Source organism: Pelobates fuscus, chromosome 1, assembly GCF_036172605.1.
Source record: "Pelobates fuscus isolate aPelFus1 chromosome 1, aPelFus1.pri, whole genome shotgun sequence".
Classification (NCBI taxonomy): Eukaryota; Metazoa; Chordata; class Amphibia; order Anura; family Pelobatidae; genus Pelobates; species Pelobates fuscus.
The window spans coordinates 162,686,707-162,708,318 of NC_086317.1; the positions used below are offsets into that span (position 1 = coordinate 162,686,707).

The following is a 21,612-nucleotide window of genomic DNA, read 5'->3' on the forward strand; positions in this document are numbered from 1 at the left end:
GGGGGCCGGGGGGGAGGACAAAAAGTCCCCCGTATTCTGAGCGGTGGGTGGGGGCCGGGGGGGAAGACGACAACAGGTCCCCCCTATTCTTTTTTAGGGCCCCCGCCGCTCAGGATTGGGGGCCAGGGGGAGGACAATAGGTTCCCCCCCTTTCAAGTAATTTAGGGACCCCATCCAACCCTCAGGGCTGGGGACCGGGGGGGAGGACAATAGGTCCCCCCCTTTTATTTTACTTTAGGGCCCACACCCGCCGCTCAGGGATGGGGGCCAGGGGAGAGGACAATAGGTCCGTCCCCCCCTTTGAAGATATTTAGGGCCCCCACCCACCGACAATAGGTCCCCCCTTCAGTTTAAATGCTCCCACTCGCGCGGTACAGGTGCGGTCTTAGGAGGGGGGCTACGTTTTTATTTGTTTGTTTTTTAACAGTGAGCCACAGGCTGCTACTTTCAGAGAAAATGCAGTGTTTACATTACAGTCTAGGGATAACTCCACTGGCCACTCCTCAGATGTCTGCTAGAGGTGTTTCCTTGGGCAGTGCTACAAAATGTGCAGCACTGCCATTCAGCATCTCCACCCTCTGAATAGAGACACTGAACTTTCCTCATATTGATGCATTGACTCAATATATCTCTGTGAGGAAATGCTGATTGGCCAGAGCTATGTTTGACTTGTTCTGGCTCTGACCCTGATCTGCCTTCTTGACAGTCTCAGCCAATCCTATGTAAAAGCATTGTGATTGGCTCAGTTCACCACTTCTGATGAGGTCAGCCAAGCAGGCAGATCAGGAGCAGAGCCAGCAGATGTACACTTGAACAGAAGTAAGATTTTACTATATTTAGGGGGACAAGGGAGGTCCAGGGGTTTTAACACTATAGGGTCAGGAATACGTTTGTGTTCCTGACCCTATAGTGTTTCTTTAAAGTATCGGTATACATGGACACCAAAGTCTAAGTGTCACATAGTGTGTCTTAGAGCTCCTCTGCGTGTACGCCAGCACCCAGACCACTTAATCTAAATGTCCTCTTCATAACACTGCAGGAATGGCAATGTTTACATTGTAGGGTAAACCTGCCTTTTATGGTTATCAATATGACTGCCACTAGAGGTGCTTCTATAAAACAGCAGAGTGAAACTCAGTCAAATGGTCTGAGAATACCACCTGAGCAAGCATCTTTGATCTTTCGTTCCTATTGAAAATTATGAGAAATTATATTCTGTGATAAATACACTTCATGTAGTGTTAAGTAGTTTTGGTACATGTTTTTTAAAGCAGCGATGATGAAATCCAGATGTTTATTTACTACAAATCTCAGCAAGCGCAGACGGTTTCAATTCAGGCTTTGGGTCAAACTGCATATGAAGTATCTATATTCCCTGCATTTTCCCAATTTACTGTCCTACCTTCTCACACACAGACACATGCTTCCATCCATCCACTTAGCAGCCATGCTTCTCCCCTTAAGGGTTATAGCCCCAAACACATCACAGACGTGCAGACACATTAGGTTGCATATTGGTGTATAGGTTTATTGAAAAGAGTACTCAGGGCCAATTGCAACATTTACAACTCTCATCGAATACTGTTCCAGCTGAACATTGGGAGGCATAGGTCTGGCCAGAAGCACACTGATAAAACCTGTTGGGGTTTACAGGATTTACATAAAACCCATCATTTTTAGTAGCACAGAAGTTGGGATCAACTTCAGTGTTTGATGGGGTGGTCACTGTTGGCGGTGTGGTCACATCTCCATCACCTCCATCATCTCCATCATCTCCAGATGTGCATAGTTTTTCAGGGCAGTTGACTGAACCTATGAAGAAAATACATCAGATTATACAAGGGAATATAAGCGCAGAACTAACGAACGAACACACACGTTTGCAAAGGCTGCAGAGTCTGTGATCTTTACAAATGTATCCACACATAAAGAGAGGTCTGTTGTCTCTGTCTCTCAAGAGCAGTTCCCTGCACGGTCAGTACGGTCAGTATGTTGTTCCTTCACCCCTGTTAATGCTACTCATGTGTTTCCTGGGGTGAGCAATGCAGCAGAGGTTAGTAAAAAGTCTACTTAGCTCTGCCACACATCACTGTTTTGAGTTCAATGTCTCAAATATCAAATAAAGAAATGCTGTATATGCAGATGTGCCCTCTGCATTTCTGCACTGCAAGAGTTAACTAATTTACATACTTTGCTAGCATGTACATTAAAATAAAAAACAGAATTGAAAAAAACAAATGAAAAAACAAACAATAGCTAGCTTTTATTAGCAGTTAGGTTGTACTGTTCCTCTTTAAGTCTTTTCTATAGGATCAGCACACGCTATTAAAACATCTAATAAATTACATCTAAGGCTGGAATTGCTTACCTTTTTATGAAGCTGTACCAATAAGTGTATTGAGTTATAAATTGTTTGGAAGTTTAAATTCAAAGAAACTGTTTTAGTGATTGTATTGTTTAGTGACCCCACTTCCCCTCAGTATTTCCCATAGACCCTTTCACGTCCCATTTACAACACTTGACACGCCATTTTGTCACGTCATGTAATTTGTTTTATCCTGCTGATTTATGCTTTTTAAATCACCTCCAACCTTCATTTAGCTGTCCATTCCACATCCGTTTGAATAGTTTCCACATAGCCACATGAACGCGATCACAGGATAATGACACATTTTTTACCAAGATTTGTAATTTTCAATTGGTTGTTTTCACTCTACATAACCCTTCTAAAAGGAGAAACACGCTGTGGATTGTAATCTTTGATTAGGCTTTTATTTCTTTTTCTTAGCAATAAGGTATTATTTGATTTTTTTCCTTCTGATGTTGCCATATATTTTATGACTTCATTATTTTATAATTTTTTATTTTATACTTTTATTTCTAATCTGGCATCCTGGACTTATTTTCTGCATCACAGACGTTTGGACAAAGAATCCAAGTTGAGGATTATACGACCCACGCAAAACACAGAGCGGTTTGGCTGCTCTAAAAATTGTAAGTAAGTTTTAGATATAACTTACCTATCCATCTACAGAGAGAGTACTATATTGCCTCATTTTACGTTGTGTGGTGTCCACTTTGCTGCCGAAAGTCACACCAAGATGTCTATTAATTCATAAATGGAGATTACACCACTACAAAGTGTATACACACAAGCTGGTTTAAAGCTCCATTCTGTGTGAGTTGGCAATTACGCATCTGTGTATTGTGTTTGCTCCATTTGTTAAGGCATACTGCACTATAAGATCCTTCCTGTCTTTTGTTAGAAGCTCAATTTTCTCTCCTGAAGAAATAAATTATTATTTTTACTATTGCACTGTTCTCTAGCCTAGACTGTACCTTATCATACCTATTGTGTAATTATAGTGAATATATTGTTCATTAGGAGCAACCAGATTTCCATTTTCATTGTAGTATTTTAGGTGACAGGAGTCCCCGGTACTCAGGAAAGGAGTCAAACTATTTGTGAATTGTATGATACTTACCTCGGTCCTTCAGGCCTCTGCAGTTTTTCCGGTCTACTCCTTACAACAAAAGTTGAAGTTCTCATTCCGCTTTAGATATGCTAGTTTATATATTAGAGTGTCAGCTGATGCACAAACAAACAAGTAAGAATTATGGCATTATACCCACATTGAATTGGGATTTATTTTCAGAATCAGCTGTTTGCCATCCATAGTTTAATTTTTTACAATTCAGATTTTGGTGAATAAACCACTCTCCCAGTTGACTGACTTGGTCCGCCAAAAGAAAAAAAGACTGCTACAAAGAATTTCAAGATGGCGACGAGCAGGCCGCAATGTCTCCCATTTTGGATGGCTTTTCTGATCAGGAGTCTGAATGCTCGAACATGGATTTTCAGGACAGATCCCGGCGGCAGAATGTCAGGTATAGGGGTATAGCTGATGATATCTCCCACGACGCCCTTCCCGCATATATTCTGGCAATATGTAAGTCACAGGTACCAGAGCTACCTGACTCCGAATGGGGCTTCAACTGCCTGAACAGGCTTCCTCGACCAGCAAGATTTACAGCAGATACGCTGAAAGACATAATAGTACGTTTCCACTATTTTATACACAAAGATGCAGTGCTTACTGCGGCTAGGAAACCAAAATTTCTCCCAGCTCCCTATCAACATATCAACTTGTTTGTCGACCTCTCAGATGCCACGATGGCGAGACAGCATTAATTTATCAACGGTATTAAGACTCTCCAGAATCATAACATCTTATATAAATGGGGATATCCTACCAAGCTACTAATCTTGAGACAAGGGAAGACATCGTTAATCAATGAACCAGAAGAAGGAATCAAGAGACTTAACGAATGGGGTTTATGGAATTCAGGATAACCCCCTCGCCCAATCAATTCTTTGCCAAAGAAAATTCAGGGAGAATGTCAGATGGTGAAATCGTCAAATAAAAAGCCCTAACACTCCAGATCTCACCATAGCCTGGGGATGTGATTTATAACATTACGTGAGAATTTCATGCAACCTATATCCTTTATTTTGAATCTTACCATACATGTCGAAACTGTATATATTCATTTTAGTATTCTTTCAGTTTAATGGGTTAAATATGCTTATATAGCAGAAGCTCAAGTGCTCACTAGTTTCAACCTGACTCAATTAGCATAAACCATACGCACATCGCACTTCCCATAGCCACAGGGATTTCTCCAAAGTCCCCAGTACACACAGCTATCCACACTGTTCGCCTACCGAAACACTCAATGTGGATTGGAGATACACACCACACTAACTGAAAGTTACCATACTCGTTTAAAAATGTAGATGTTAAACCTCTGTCTATACTTGCTGCTAAATGTGTTAAATGGGTTTTGATAGCAGGATTCTATGCGCCCATCCACTGTCATGAGCAAATCCCAACGCAAATCAATTCGCACAACCATGCGTACAACGCACAACTCACAACCACAGGGGTGTTCCGCCAAATTCCCAAGAACACGTAGCTATCAACATTGTTCGCATACCAAATACAGGTTGTGGGTCGGATGAACATGCCACGCTAGTTATAATGTCTGCATAAACTGCCAACACCAATAAACCCTGTGTGCTCGCTTACTGAACACACATATACAATATATTATGATTGGGATAGCATACTCCATGTTACTTTGGATGCCAACATTTATAGGAGGAAATTATAAACCCACACCCATGCAGTGGCGTCGCTAAAGGGGGCCATGGCCCCCCCTACATCATGCAGTGTGCCCCCTAATTGAAGTCGGGAGCACTACGTCTCCCTACACAAGCTGCAGCAGTGCTATCACTGTGGAACTGTGTTCCACCCTTTTCCCATGAGCGGTGGAAGTACAGGGAGTGCTGGTGCTGCGGTTACACCGGGCCCATCAAGTGGCCCGTGCAGTTAGGGTCACCCGACGGGCATAAAATATGAAATAAAAGGTATATGGCAAGTATATAGTAAAAAACTATATACTTGCCATATACCTTTTATTTCATATTTTATAATTTTCTTTTTACCTGGTCATATATTATCTTGGAGTCTACACCTACCCAAGAATCCTAGGTGGGGATAGTACCACCTACGTGATTATACTGAGCAGTATATCCTGCTCATCCAAATGTGAGTACTTTTATTTCTTTATTTTAAATTTATCTTATCATACAAGCAGTGAGCACTATATTTGGCTCTTATCTCTTTTCCATACCGAGGAATTATCATCACCCATATCCTACCAGTGGGGGACAGACGCCACTGAATGCCAATTATACTTGAGCTAGTTCATGCTCTTGAATAGGTGAGTGAATTACCTCCCTATTTTATATCTAATTTCTACTTATCAGTATACAGTCTGCACTATTGGATTGTCTCTGTCTGCTTATTTCCATATTCATCACCGAGTCAAGATTTCTCCAACATTAGAAGATCTAGTTGGATATATTATCCATCAAAGCTTTCACATACCTATTGGAACCCATATGAAGTCTACCAAGTATTGGGACTATTATTTATACTCGTTTTGTTTAAGTTTTCAGTGTATGTGAGCACAGTATATTTATTTATTTCTCTTTATATCCATTGTAGCGTGACCTATTATTATTTTTGTTTTGCCATTTCTCCTTTGAGGACATTAGAGGCAACCTCATACTTATAGGTTGCAGCTTTCCATTCATCCTCAGCTCACATTAGAACATACAGCGCTGATCCTTTATCTACCTATGTGTCTTTAGGGGCCTAAAACAGTTTTTGCACCAGGGCCCACTCTACGTTCCGCCACCCCGGCACACAAGCTCTGCCCCTGCATGGAAGATCGCTCCCCCCCAATCTCTGACTGAGACACACACTGACAAACATACACACATTCTGACAGACATACAGTGACAGGCACACACTCTCTGACTGAGACACCTACACATACACATACACACACACTTTCTCACAAATTGCTATTTTTATTTAAATCAACCCAGCCTCCCTACCTTTGGGAGAGCTGAGTGGATCTTCCCTGTCATCCAGTGTGTCTCCTTTCAATCTTCCTGCAGTTTCTCTGTAGTGATGCCAGGGCCGGAGTGATGTCATGTACCTATTATTAGTTGTCTCTTTTTACCCTCTTTCCTGAGTGCTGACCATACCCCAGATGGAAGAAACCCACATGATATCCCATAAGTGGGGATTATACTGCTGTAAGCCCTTCACTCTAGAGCTACCTATAGCTCTACTAAATGTGAGTTTATTCCCGTTAATTTCATCTATATACATATTGGACCGTTCATATTGCACTATTGGTTCTATCTGTTTTTTGTGTTTCATATGAGTGGATTCATCCAGAAAAAGACACTGAGAATATTACTCTTGTTTAAGCACCTTATTCTATATTTGGTCTGAGTAAGATCCTTTTTATTGGACTTTTTTTTTACTGATATTTGGATTTTTTACTTATTTTATGTGTTGTGATTTTTACTTATTTTATGTGGTGATTTTCACTGCTCATTATATTTTGTTATAGAAATTGGCGCAGCCCTTACCTTTTCTCACTATCTGTGTGTGTGTATGTATGTATGTATGTATGTATGTATGTATGTATGTATGTATATATATATATATATATATATATATATACACACACACACACACACTCACACGCATATATACACATTTTATAATTGTCCCCCTACTTTTGTCCCTGGCCCCTCATGTGCCCCTCCTAAGTATGAATCCTGGAGACGCCATGCCATTCATTACCAAGAGCACTATATATTATAAGTTAAAAAAAAGATCATAAAATGTTTTTTAAAAAAGATCCCTTGCACAACTAAAGTGCTCATAAATACTACAGTTTGACATGATTCCCCTCCAATGGATATCTAGTATCGTGGTAGTCCTATAGCTTGAAAATTGTGTATCAACAACAAAGTTTTCCACACTGTTTCCTCTCTGGATCTACTTCATACACAAGACGTAATACGTTTTTGTAACTATCTCTAATGTTCTAAATATTCATTTCGGGTTTACTGTCGGGGCACTAATGCTCCTCCTATAGTCAATGGTAAGAAGTCGAGGAACTTTGCATCGGCTTCTACTATGGCCATCCTTTTATCTCACTATCAGAGTAAATTTCTGTAAATACTTTAGTTTTGGTTTTGTTTATACTTTCAGGATCTGTTCAATTTGATGTGTATGACTTGCACATTTGCTTTGTACTTAATCACCACTACCTTTCTCACATTATACCTACCTGTTACCTTTGCATTGCATACTTGCATACCAGGAAAGCGCTTTCTCTTCGAATGCTCATATGCATGAACCCTATATGGTTTAGCAGCAGGATCGCTCTAACTACAAATCTAAATGCACGTCTAATTCTGAGTCTCCCTGCTAATCTGCCAAGTGTAAACCATGACCATGACTAACTCGCTACAAACTTACTCCCTAAATGTAAAAGGGTTAAATAGCCCCCACAAACGCCGGCTGGATATCAGAGATATGCATGCCTCAGAGGCTGCTATACTATGTCTCCAAAAGACACACATATGCATAAACTCCCCTCCTCCCCCCATTGTCTTGTACGCTTTAAAAAACTAAACTAAATAAACAAGTAATTTCTCCTGTGTAATATAGTGTAGCTTGATTCTACTAATTCACTGAGGTGCAATCCATGTGAATGGATCAGGCAAAGTCATCTCCAGCAGAACAGGTGAAAACATAACAAAACATAACAATACATTTAGATTATTGTGCTGTTAGAAGAGAGGTCTGTAATGGATGTGATATAATATACCATTCCTCAAATGCTACTACCTTCTAGCAAGGATTTCAGGTGGCTGATCAATGGATATTTTCCTTCATTGCAAAATGTTCCCAGGAAATCATCCAGGTCAATGGCCCACACCATGGCTCCCCCAAATCCACCGTCCTTTAAGAACTTTACCTGGAGATAGAAGCAAATATTATATACAACCTTGCACTCAATAGTAACAAATGGTTGCTAAGTCAATGATGTCATATAAGGATCCTTGTAGCAAATACACATTTAAATCTTAATTATTCAGACTTTATTGGCATTCATAAATGACAGACATTGGAGCTGTCCTTAAAGAGACTTTCTGGGCCCCTATAGCTTTTTAGCTTGCTGAAATGCTTTCTGTGTGAAGGGTGTCTCCTTTTTTTTTCGTTGTCCAAAACTTGCAAGTTTCAATAGAAATTGGCACTTTTATAATTTAAGCTAGCCTTACATAGACTTCTTATTGAGCTGCATTGGAAAGTCTGATTTGACAGCCACAGAAAGTCTGGGAAGGCTTAGAAGGGGAGGGTTTGCAAAGGCTGCAGACAAGAGATCCACAGCTTTTGCAAGCTGTTAGATAAGCCCCAAAGGAATTTAAAGTATATCATTTAAAGTATATCTAAACATTGATAATATATGTAATGTTTTATTGTATTTTGCTGCGGAGTGTCCCTTTAAAACCAACTGAATTTATTGGTATAATATTTAATGTCACATGTTAAAGGACCACTAAAGGCACTTCGACCATGTCATCTCAATGAAGTGGTCTGGGTGCATTGGCCCTTTCGTTTTAACACTGCAATGTAAAACATTCCTGACAGCCACTAGCAATGCTTCCTCTGTGAAACTGGGTTTTTAATCAAATGCTGCCCCCAGAGAGCACAGTCAATTTGCTGCGCACGCGCGTTAGACTCAAAATGCATCCCAATAGGAAAGCATTGGACTGACTGAGATTATCAATCTTGATTATCTAAATCAGGGAGGCTGGGGGAAGAATAGGACACATGGAGGGACACATGGAGGGGCTGGGGGCAGAACAGGACATATGAAGGGGCTGGGGCAGTACAGGACACATGGGGGGCAGAATAGGACACATGGGGGAGCTGGGTGGGAGAAAAAGAGACACAAGGTGGGTTCTGGGGGGCAGAGACAAACAGAGGGGCTTGGGAAGGGGATAATGGTATAGAGGAGCTGGGAAGGGGAATGTGACAGAAAGGGATAAGAAAGGGACGGCGACACACATTGAGGGACTGGGGAAGGGCAAAAAGACACAGGGGGGCTGAGAAGGGGACAGTGACACACAGGGGGGCTGAGAAGGGGACAGTGACACACAGGGGGGCTGAGAAGGGGACAGTGACACACAGGGGGGCTGAGAAGGGGACAGTGACACACAGGGGGGCTGAGAAGGGGACAGTGACACACAGAGGGGCTGGGGAAGGAGACAGTGACACACTGAGGGGCTGGGGAAGGAGACAGTGACACACTGAGGGGCTGGGGAAGGAGACAGTGACACACTGAGGGGCTGGGAAGGTGGGGGCAGAACAGGACACATGGAGGGGCTGGGGGGCAGAACAGGACGCATGGAGGGGCTGGGGGCAGAACAGGACACATGGAGGGGCTGGGGGGGCAGAACAGGACACATGGGAAGGTAGAACAGGACACATGGAGGTGCTGGGGAGGGGGGAAGAATGAGTCAGATGGAGGAGCTGTGGGGAGAATGAGACATATGGATTGGCTGGGGAGAAGGATGAGAGGCATGGAAGGGATGTGGGGGAGAATGAGACACACGGAGGAGCTAGAGAAGGGGAAAATAGAAACACAAAATGAGGAAAGGAAAATGACGCAAAAGGGCTGAGAAGGGGACAGGGACAGTGACACTCACTGAGTGGCTGGGAAGGTGGTAATGACACAGAGAGGGACTGTGGAAGGGGACAGTGACACACAGAGGGGCTGAGAAGGAGACAATATCACAGAGGGGATCGGGAAGGTGGCAATGACAGAGGCTGGAGAAGGGGACAGTGAAACAAAGAGGAACAGGGGATGGGGACAATGTCACACAAAGGGGCTGGGGGAGAGAGAAACGCAAAGAGTCTGGGAAAAGTAAGACACACAGAAAGGGTCTGGTGGAAAGCAAGACACAAAGAGGATAGGTAACATCCACATAAGGGGGTGTAAGGCACAAAGAGGAAATGAGGGATAAGATACACTAAAGAGGTGGTAGGATACACAAAAGGGGGTAAGACATTCAACAGACGAGAGAAACACAAAATTGGGTAAGAAATTCAAAAGGGGGGCTTTAAGAGACACACAGGTGTAGATGCATTTTATTTGGGGTAGGGGATGTAAAATGCATCTTTGCCTGAGTAGTCAAAAATGATTGTAGGATAGAAATTGTCATGCATGTAGAATTAAAATGCACAAAGCAAGTTGAACATTGGTGTTTGTATCTGTCTGTATATTTACATGTGTGGCAGTGTTTGTATCTGTGTATCTGCGTAGGTGTCAGTGAATATATCTGTGTGTATGTGCATCTGTGGCAGTGTTTGTATATGTGTGTCTGTGAATCTGCATGTGTATCAGTGAGTGTCTGTATCTAGATGTGTGTCAGTGTTTGCTTCTGTGTGTCTGTGTATCTGCATATGTGTCAGTGTTTGTACCTGTGTTTTTGCATCTGCATGTGCATCTATGTTTTTATGTGTGTCTGTGCATCGGTATGTGTGTCAGTGTGTGTATCAAATCAGAAAATGGCAGCTTGATTCTTCTATTAATCTTTTGCATCACGTTTCTCAACCCTTTGCATGCCTGCACTTTCTGTAAAAATTACTGTGCACCTCCCCTTCATGACATTGTCAAAAAGGAGCAAAGCATGGATGTCATTACATTTCCCCACCCCTCCCCCCGGAATAATTTCTGCGGACGCCCATGTATACATATATACTACTTGCACTTATCACTAAAGGAAGATTCGAAAAATAGCAGCACCTTATACTATTTGAATTCTATTTGGTATTACTTGAGTATTATTGCATTAAAGAAACAGTGCCCCAGATTTAGATCGATTTAGATTAGAGATTATGTTGTTATACTTTATAAAAATGTGTGGTATTGTCACAATGCCTAACTTCGCCTGTTTACATCGTTACACGTTTTGTGCTTTGTATTGTTCTCAGACAAATCTTGTAAGTGCTGTTGTGGCATTTCGGGATTCTACATACTTTGCCCTGCACAGTCAAAATAAAAATTTACTAAAGAGCAGTATCGAAAATGTAAGTTTCAGGTTCATGTTAAATACCTGGTGAGGGTGCATGTTTTATAAGCTCCCTGGATACCTGGCGAGGATGCAGAGATCTATTATTCTGTAAACATACTGCTGTATCTGATTTATTGCTTCAACAAGGAGAATCACGTGGAGCTGTAGCCAGGGCTCCTAATGTTTAAGAATATTAAAACCAAAACATACCACTCCTATGCTATGCTTCTCGAAATATCAGTAATGAGACTATTTATTCACCTGATTGATTTAAGATTTCTTATTGATGTAATCTATGTTGTAAACGGACAAACCATTAGGTTTAAAACTTTTCAATATTGTTCTAAAATTACAGGCATCAAGGAAATTTATGTGCACATTTCCCCTACACACAAAACAGTGAGAAATTAAATGATAGACGAGAAAAAAAAGTGGCAGTAAGGATTGCAGCATCTTTTTAGCATTGCTATAATGACGGCCAACATTTGTACTTACTTTACACTCGTAACTCTTTTGGTTATCATATCCAACCCACTCATTGCCTTTGCAGGCATAAAACACCTTCTGCTCCTCATCACACTTGATTGTTGCTCCTTTGAGCCAGGTGCAGATCTAGTAAATAAAACAGAAATACGAGTAACACTGTCTTACAAGACAACTCTTTATTGCGAATAGGACTGCAAAAGAAAGAAACGAATGACCAATTTTTTTACAGCATTACCAAAAATAGAAACTAAAAATGATGTAGATGATAAATATTACATATTACGTGTGACTACATTATAGCCCACTGTGGTGGATATGATTCCAGGAGTCCTCTGGCAAAGTCCTATGGTATGAAGTCTAACAAAATTAGAAATGGCTTAACACCTACCTTGGTCTTCTGGACCCATTTGGTCTGTCACTCTGCACAGATATCACTAAAGTGGACTTTCCACTTCCACATTAGCAATAGGAATATTCAATTCATGTTTAAATTAAATACATTGGCTAGGAGTGTTTGCTGACGTACTTAGCCAAAGAATACAAAAAAAGGACAAAGTTGATATATATATTGCAGAAGGTGAACTTCCACTTTAGCAATATCAGAGAAAAGGTATGAGCTGTGGGTGCCCAACAGACCCTGGCAAGTAATAAACTCTTTGCAAATTATTTGATTGCTACCATGGGATTGCACAGGAGACTTCTGACACCAAAAATACTAAAGTGGGTCATATTGGTCTTCTTGCGCATAGTGCCCCTTGAATCTCACAATCTTACACCAAAAGTACTGTACTCCAGTCCGGCTGTTTGTATAATTCCAAATAACAAAAGTCTGCTGCTACTGAAAACACGTACCTCAAGGACACGCTAAGCATCAAAAATCTGAGTGATGTGGTTTTTGTGTAAAGTTAATGGCTGCACAGTTTTACTGCTCAATTACTTATCACATCATATTACATTGATTACACATGTAATCCAATCAACCGTTAGTCTTGCGATTTAATATGATTATGTTTTAGTCCTGCCCTAACAGTAAAGTCCTCCTTTAAGCTACTAAATTACATTAGACATCAAACTCTACATACCCTGGCCAAAAAATATAATTTACTATTATAATAAAGGAAAGACTAATATAAAACATACATAATGGTGAAATGTGTATTATGGGAAAATAATGCCAACTTTGAGGTTCTGGAGACATCACAATAAACCACAAAACCAAAAGGTCTCTAGCTTTACTCAATGGAATAATTTCCCCATAAAACAGTACACCGCAGTGTTAGGGTGATAAGGGAGACTTTGTATGCTGAAATAAGATGTTGAACATTGTGGCGGAACCACCGCTTGTTCGGGTGCCTTATACTTATATGTGTGTTTTTTTCCTTGCCCTTCTTCTATTGTACCCGCTCCCATGAAAGGAACTCTTTCAACTCCCGAATGAGGACCACCCCGATACCCCATTTAAAATGCTAGTAGAACGTTCAAGTAGAACGTTCTGACCTCTAGCGTAGTTGCGAAACCGCAAGGGAGGCCATTAGTGAGTGCTCCCCCATTTCGTACAGGTCAATGCCAGTCAGGGGGAGCATTCCTGGATTGCTTACTGACTCGTTTGTCTCCCGAACGAGGACCACCCCAGTGCCCCATTAGAACGCTCCCACCAATTAATTAGAACGTTCGCACTCGCAACATAAGTGTGAAACCGCGACGTTCGCACCCACAACATAAGTGTGAAACTGCAACGTTCACATTGGCAACATGAGTGTGAAACCGCAAGGGAAGTAATTGATGAGTGCTCCCCTGGGTGGCCGCCATTGCGTATAGTCGAACGCCAACCAGGGGGAGTATTCGTAACCCGAAAAGAGACACTTCCCTTGCCGGTTCAGCACAGGAATCTGCGAACGGAAATAGCCTGGAGAATGGGCCAGTGTGAGGCGGCCTGGGGTTGGTGGGGACACTTTTAGTGCACTGGCTAGTTTGGCGGGCTTTTCTGTGCCTGGGAGACAAAGGGATGATCTCTCTTCCCGTGCTTTGGCTCCCAGGCACAGAGGCTCATGGGATGAAGACCCCTCGTCTGAGTGGCTGGCTTTCCAAACTTGGTAGAGAAAGGGACAGCACCCCCCTGTTCCCGCGCTTGGGCTCCCTGGTGTAGAGGAGCCTGGGATACAACCCCTGTTTGTGTAAGTGGAAGACCCCTTTGCATGGGGCTATGCATAAAAGCTGTGTTTGGCTCAATAAAAATGTTTTGTACCTCCAGAACTGTGTGTCGTCCAGTTACTGGGTGGAAATAAGTCTCTGTTGATTACTATAAGTGGTTCCTGAGCGGCTGAAGGAAGGAATTAGCGTAGGTAACCGGTCGGGTTACCCCTGGTCCGCTACAAACATGTTTCATAAAAAAGCCATATGTCAATTAAAACACACTTTAGTCCATAGCACTTTGTACAATTTATGCTGATTATTTTAATAACAAAGTATACAAATGCTGATAATGCCATTAATGTTTACCTCATAGTAGGCCCAGAATCCTGCCTCGCGGGTATATTGTCCAGCAGATCCTGCTCCAGACGCAGGCATTCCTATCTCACAGGTGGAACTTGATATTCTTAATGTTCTGCCATACGTTGGAAATCCAATCAAGAGTTTTTCTGCAGGAACGCCATTATCTTTCCAGTAATTCATAGCATACGCCTGAGTGGAGAAATAAGAAAAATATGCCTTATGGAAGAGAGAACTCAACAATAAAATGACAGGTGCAGCAGTCGGTACATGTCATCATTTAAATAAAGAAAATTGTAACACTTCTGAAAAATCAAATGTATGAAATATAATGACCAGAAATAATAATATATTAAAATTACAGAATAGAAACAAAACAAAATTAGGTGGATAGTACTCTTACAATAGATATAGATTGTGACAACAAATATGTGCACAGTGTTTAAGAAAGTGTAGTTATAGAAAATATATACATACACTTTTAAATTAACTGTTTCCAGAGGAATTTCTAAAAGAGAAAAAGCTCACATAGGGCAATACAATCTGTATAATGTCCACACTGTGAATATACATATTTATGTAATAGTTGCATCCTACTCACATTTTAATGAGCCTGCATAAAAAACTGGCTCAAGTAAATAAGCATAGGTAGGATGTAAAGATGTAGTTCCTCAGCTTCTGTGTTCTCCCCCAATGGTCATAGCAAGAATTAGAAGTAAAATTATTCTTCACCCTATGACCATTGGGGGAGACAACTTTGGTTGTTTGTTGGGCAAGATGTCTGACTTGCACAAACTTTAAGCACAAAAAAACAAAAATAAACAAAAAAAAAAAACACTAGTTACACCGTGTTATATTGTGAATAACCTAACTCTGAAATACCTCACCCTTTAATGCAGTGAATACGTAATCTATCGCAGATATAAAAGATATATACAATGTGAAATATTTAGATATAAATTTACCTCACCTAGTTTCATTTACACTTCTCGAAGCATGACAAACTTCCTCCATAACACCAACAAGCTGGCTTCCTTGGTTTTTGAACAAAGTGATGATAGTCACTCCATTCCTATACCCCCTAATCGTAAATAATGTTTAAATATTTCTCATTCACCCTTGAAGTTGAGAAATCCAAAAACTGTATGAAGAGAAATGTAAAATACCCAATTTACTCTACAACCACGCAATAAACACTGCACTGGAAATAAACACTGCATTGGAAAACCTCAAACTAAATTTGGCTAATTCACAATATCTTCTGTAGATAAAAAAGACTGCAAAATGGGATTTCTTCTTGTTCATTTTATCCCTTTTTTTGTACATCTGCACTATTAATCAACTAAACTAAAGAATGCTTTATTTTATAAATGTTAAACTACACACAGCCTTATTAGACTTATCTTTTTCGAGTTGCACATACTAATAGGATCTTTCAAAAAAGATTTAGGGATTTGTATACTAAACAAAGAATTGACAACTGGCTGACATCTTTTACAACACTGCTGGTTTTGGACATATAAGACATATAAAAACCACCACGAGCCACGGTTTAGAGAAAAATTCCATAGGAGTTCTGATGTATAGGTAGATCAGATGATTGCAGTCTTGCAATGGGTTAAAAAAAAAAGTGCATTCTTAAAACAGGCAGTGTAACAATCAGATATCACATTTGTAGAATGGAACATTATTTCACAATTTCTGTATTTAACTCTGGTTTGATCAGTTTTATGGTATCTAGGCAAACAAACCCAATTAGGTATTTCCCAGGGAAATATGCCCAACTACTTACCTGTGACATAGCCTGTCTTTTTAATGCAGATATGTCTTATATTTCACTCTGCCAAATTTATTTTTCTTATTTTCTTACAATGTTATATTTTTACACTGATGTTTAAAGGGACACTATAGTCACCCAGACCACTTCAGCTCAATGAAGTGGTCTGGGTGCCAGGTCCCTCAGGGTTTAACCCTTCAGATGCAAACCTGCTATGTTTACATTGGGGTTAAGCCAGCCTCTTAGTGGCTGTCTTCCGGACAGCCACTAGAGGCGCATCTGAGACGCTGGAAGCATATTATGCCTCCATTGCGCAGAGCGTCCATAGGAAAGCATTAAGAAATGCTTTCCTATGGACACTTTGAATGCGCGCACGGCACTTGCCGCGCATGCACATCCGGATCCACTGACGTCGGCGGGGAAGGAGAGGTCACCAGCGCTAAGGGAGCCCAGCGCTGGAATAAGGTAAGTGGCTGAAGGGGCTTTAACCCCTTCAGCCCAGCGGCAGGGGGATCCTTAGGGTGAGGGTCCCCCAAGGATGACATTGTGTCAGGAAAATGGGTTTGTTTTCCTGACACTATAGTGATCCTTTAATCTAGTCAATTTAGTTCATACACGTCCATTTTTGTCAAGATTTCTATCTTATCTCTGTCTTTCCAGATCAATTCATGGGATGAACTCTTATTAATCAATGTGGATTCCTCTTAGTTGCAAGGCGCTGCAGAAACATGATGAATCATGGTAACCCAATTAGCATAAAGAGTTAAAAAAACATTCAAAATGGTGGCACCCATAACTCAGGCAGCAGAATCAAGATGATTTTTTATTTTATACACTCATGCTTGCTATCAACATACCTATAAATGGTGAACATTTTACTGGCACAAATTCCTAATACAGTAATAAAAGTATATAGATAGAAATGTGTTTAGTTCTCTGTAAAGTATCTAATGATTTTCTCTTACAATGTGAAAGTATTTATTGTCGCCATAGTCCTTTGAACCCAAAAACAGAGGGCTGTTGTGGCCAGTAACGGAATCCCACCCACCATGGAAATCATAGGTCATAACACTGATAAAATCCAGGGTCCTAAAAAAGAAAGACATCTTGATCAGTCTTGTTAATGGCAGGCAATAAAAGACATACTTTTCTTCAGACATCAAACTTCAACATTTTCCTCTGTATCTGCTGTATGCTCGGAAAAGCGTAACATTGTTATACAACAGCATGACATGTTTAAAGCTATTTGCAGTTAAAGGATTGCATTGGAGTTAAAGGGATACTGTAGTGCCAGGAATACAAAGCTGGGTTTAAAATCCTTTTTTTTTTTTTTACTTACCTTTTTCCTAGCTCCACCTACTCCGAGGTCCCGCAACGAGCGGGCACTAATGCGCAAATGGCGCATGCATTAGACCTTCCCATAGAAAAGCATTGAATCAATTCTTTCTTATGGAAAAAAATGGACGTTGGAGGTCCTCATGCAGAGGTCAGTTTCATTTCAGGAAGCCATCTAGTGGCTGTCTGGCAGACAGCCACTGAGGGCAGACTTAGATCTGCAATGTAAACATTGCAGTTTCTATGGAACTGCAATGTTTTACATTGCAGCACTAAGTGCAAAAAAGGACACTGCACCCAGACCACTTCAAATGAACTGAAGTGGTCTAAGTACCTACAGTGTCCCTTTAAAACAGACACATGTTGAATTGAAAATTAAATAGTTGTACAAGACTGTTCGTGTTTTAATCTCTTTGTCACCATAATTTATTTCCCCAACTTACTGTCCAATCTTTTCAATTTCATATCCAGCATCAATGGTTCCCTTTCCTGCGGACACAGCTGCAGTTACTAGGAGACGTGGACGATTTGTAGCTGCTGCTTCAGCTTTGAAAGCATCAAGCAACTCCTAGAAAATAGCATTCATTAGAAAAAAAATGTATAATGATAGTCAAACACTGTGGAAAATTTGCATTTGTGTAAGCTATCAAGAGAGATTTCTTCCTAATTTATTCTCTCTTCCATGACATTACTATGAACAAATATATATTAAACATTTTCATAGATGATATTTGACAACGCCATTAGAGTGCATTAGAATATTTGATGTTGTACATACATTACAAGGTAGAAAGGGTTGCTGTGTTTGTAATGAATTTGGTGGGAGGCTAACAAAACAAGCAATGTGCACAACCAATTGGAAATCAAATGACCATCTTTTAACAAACTCATTGGCTGTAAAGTATTCCAATTTAAAATCAATATGATGGCCTTAAATTTAAAATTCACCTAGTATCTGACAATTCTCATTTTAGTGAATAACCCTGTCTGTGTCTACAAATAAATGACATATTCTTACATCATATGTTAACATCCAAGTACTGTATATAAATTGTATATAGCAAGGAAAACAGGAGCACAAGACTTTCAAGAACAGGAAATGGAGTTGAATTGTCGTATATTTGAAAGTATAAAGAAGTTTATAGAATTCCGGCTCCCTACCTGTGTAAGGATGGTAAATCGTTGTTTGTCCTCTGGGGGACTACCTCGCGACCCAGGGTATTCAAAGTCTAGGTCAATGCCATCAAACTCGTATAGCCGGAGATATGCAATAACAGAATCAATAAATGTTTTGCGATTGGCAGCAGTTGACACCATCGCTGTAAACCTAGATTAGAGAAGAAGTGTGAAGCAGCAATTCTTAAAAGCAAGATACTTCTACTTGTCGTTTGTAGTGTTACTTACATAGCTGTCCCGAAATTCCACCCGCCAATTGCCAACAATGTAACTAATTTCGGATTCCTGGGAGAAAAAAATAAATAAAAACAGTAACCTGCCATTGACATATTAAGATATATGAGAAATTGAGCTATGGTATAATTTACCTTTCCCATTTATGTTAAAAGAAGTGTGATTTAAGATTGTTGGAATAAAGACCACCAGCAATTTTTGTAGGTCAAACTTCAATGTTACATTCTAGCAACCAGGGAGAAATCTAAATACACTGGGTACATTATATGGATTCATCTAAGGCAACAATACCAGTATGCTGTGCACAGTATAGCACAGAAGGTTAGTGTAACTGTACCTAGTATATGTGGGTGTTATGCCCATTTCTTAACATTTTGGTGTCATTTTCATGATGCAGTTTTCCTAAAAATCCATTTGATTCTTTAAAAAAACACTTAAGCAGGGTATTTGACCTAATGTATCATTGCTTATAGGTTAATATTTCCGGCCCTACTTGAACTATTGCAAGATAATATATACGATATGTGTTTATAAATGTTTTATCCTTCGAGGATATCTGTAAAGGATTAACAAATAAATGAAAAATTATAATTGTGCTAATCAACATTATTTAACTTTTTTAACAAACCCATGCCCTACATTGCTGGTTTGTCCTATGGTTAAATGCTACTCATACATTACAAGCTTCATATCAAAGCTATGCTGAACCTTTTCTAAACAACAAATATGTTGGGAGTGAATCTGATGCAGCTAGCAGATGAGTTTGGATCAGTATACTAACTGTGATTTCAAGGCGTTGTACTGACTGTACAGCACTTCGTCGTTCCATTCATAGGGTGCAATCTTGTTGTTGCTCATGGTGGCGAAGGCGTATATGAGGTGCGTGCAGAGCTGCGGGTCAATGTTCCCTGGCATGTACTTTACAGGTTCTGGTCGATACTGGGACCAATTGGTAAAATAACATACCAGCTTGTAGGCAGAGCCTGAAACAAATAAGTCACAAAATATTTAAAAAATAAATAAATTCCCTCCTACATCTCTTCATTTCTCTATTTCCTTCATTCTTTCCTTACTGTATCACCCACCTCACATTACTTAATTGGCTCTTCCTTTAGACATCCTCCATCTCTGTAACTCAATATTTAATCTTAACTTAAACTTTGAGACACAAGATAATATAATGTTATGGTTGATCCCCCAAAACACTGGGAATTAAATCAATGTATCTATTTTACACATTGAATTAGAGACACTGATTTAAAGACAATGTATTGATCTGTAATCTTACCATAGAGTTATACTTTCTTTATTAAAACTTCATACCACAATTTATTTTATCAACTAAACTACATTCTACTTTCTAAATCTGTTCATCCATATTTTTATCTAAAACAAATTTGCTAATTCCTATATCAAACGTCAATAATCTGTAACATGATTAAGAGGTCATTTTGGTTGGTCTATAAAGTACTCTGTGAAACATCCCAATTATGGACTGCATATGTTCAATGCAATATACAGGCTGAACATCTTTGATGGTCTACTTGGAAGAATCAGTCAGCTAGAGTCCACAAAGATTTTAAGGTATGTTCCAAGACAACCATTACAGCTTATTGTAGAAGATTACTTTGCAAAAGGGCTATGGATGCAATCTCTTCAGGACCCCAAGACATTCAAAGCCTCCTTAGATCTTGTTCATTACAATAAGCTGCAGTTGTTATGGTGCTTGGGATGCCCCTTCAATTTAGCTGGGGTTCTCCAAAAATGAATTCAGAGAGGTCTGACAAATGGTAAATTTGACAATGAATTTGCATCTTGATGTTTGCAATATTCCCTTGCTTGACACTGGATCTTAGCAAGGCTAATGTTTTTGGATTAGACAATAGACCAGGTGTAGGCAACCTTCGGCACGCCAGATGTTGTGGACCACATCTCATCTCTTACAGTCATAATGCTGGAAAAACATTGTGGAAGATGTAGTTCACAACATCTGGAGGGCATAGGTTGCCTACCCCTACAATAGACCATGACTATTTGCACCCATGCATGGTCTCTCCCCTTACATGTGTATTTGTCATGCAACACGACTTCTTACCCAACTGTAAATTCAGCAGCAGGAACAAACCTGTGAAGAGAATGATAGTACCCATTATATTGTTTCCACAAAAACATAAAAGTTATAACTCAGCCTTCAACTCTCTCTAATGCACAGACCATCCCAATTACAGCTACTGATTTTCCCATGTCAATCATAGCTAAAAACGTTTGAAATAGAAATTTATGTGACAGATACTTTTCTATGATAGCTGTACATTCTGATAGAACAGAGCAAATAATGGGAAAGTATGACAAGGAGAAATAGAAAGAGAAGACAGAACAGCAGCTAGTGTAAGTATAGTACTCACCCGCCCAAAGCAGCATCTTCCCCATGTTTGTGTCTGTCTCAGCAACGAACGTAAGATAAAGATGCCTTTATATAGAGGGGACTGTTAATTAATCAGTGTGTGAACAGCACAGCAGGTAGATGGAGATAAAACTAGCGATTTTGGCAAGGTGAGAGGAGCAGCTGTAGGTAGATAGGAAAGAATGGCAA

General features: G+C 40.1%; 1 protein-coding gene across 1 annotated transcript; it reads right to left on the bottom strand.

The window, feature by feature from the left end:
* Positions 1–1,507: 1,507 nt before the first annotated feature.
* Positions 1,508–21,612, bottom strand: LOC134589803 (acidic mammalian chitinase-like). Its single transcript, XM_063444359.1, has 11 exons — positions 21,425–21,612; positions 21,115–21,144; positions 19,801–20,002; positions 19,014–19,070; positions 18,771–18,936; positions 18,053–18,177; positions 17,240–17,363; positions 14,507–14,689; positions 12,017–12,133; positions 8,286–8,418; positions 1,508–1,812 (listed from the first exon to the last, which is right to left on the bottom strand). Exons 1-11 carry the CDS (start codon positions 21,447–21,449, stop codon positions 1,544–1,546), a joined length of 1,431 nt encoding a protein of 476 aa, XP_063300429.1. The 5' UTR covers positions 21,450–21,612; the 3' UTR covers positions 1,508–1,543.

Bases quoted from the DNA above. Each gene is read 5' to 3' on its own strand.
- LOC134589803 (XM_063444359.1), bottom strand. From the start codon at position 21,449: ATGGGGAAGATGCTGCTTTGGGCGG. The intron at 20,003-21,114 runs GTAAGAAGTCGT...TATTTGTTTCAG, and splicing joins GCTGCTGAATTTACAGTTGG to GCTCTGCCTACAAGCTGGTA. The intron at 17,364-18,052 runs GTAAGTTGGGGA...TTTCTTTTTTAG, and splicing joins GAAATTGAAAAGATTGGACA to GACCCTGGATTTTATCAGTG.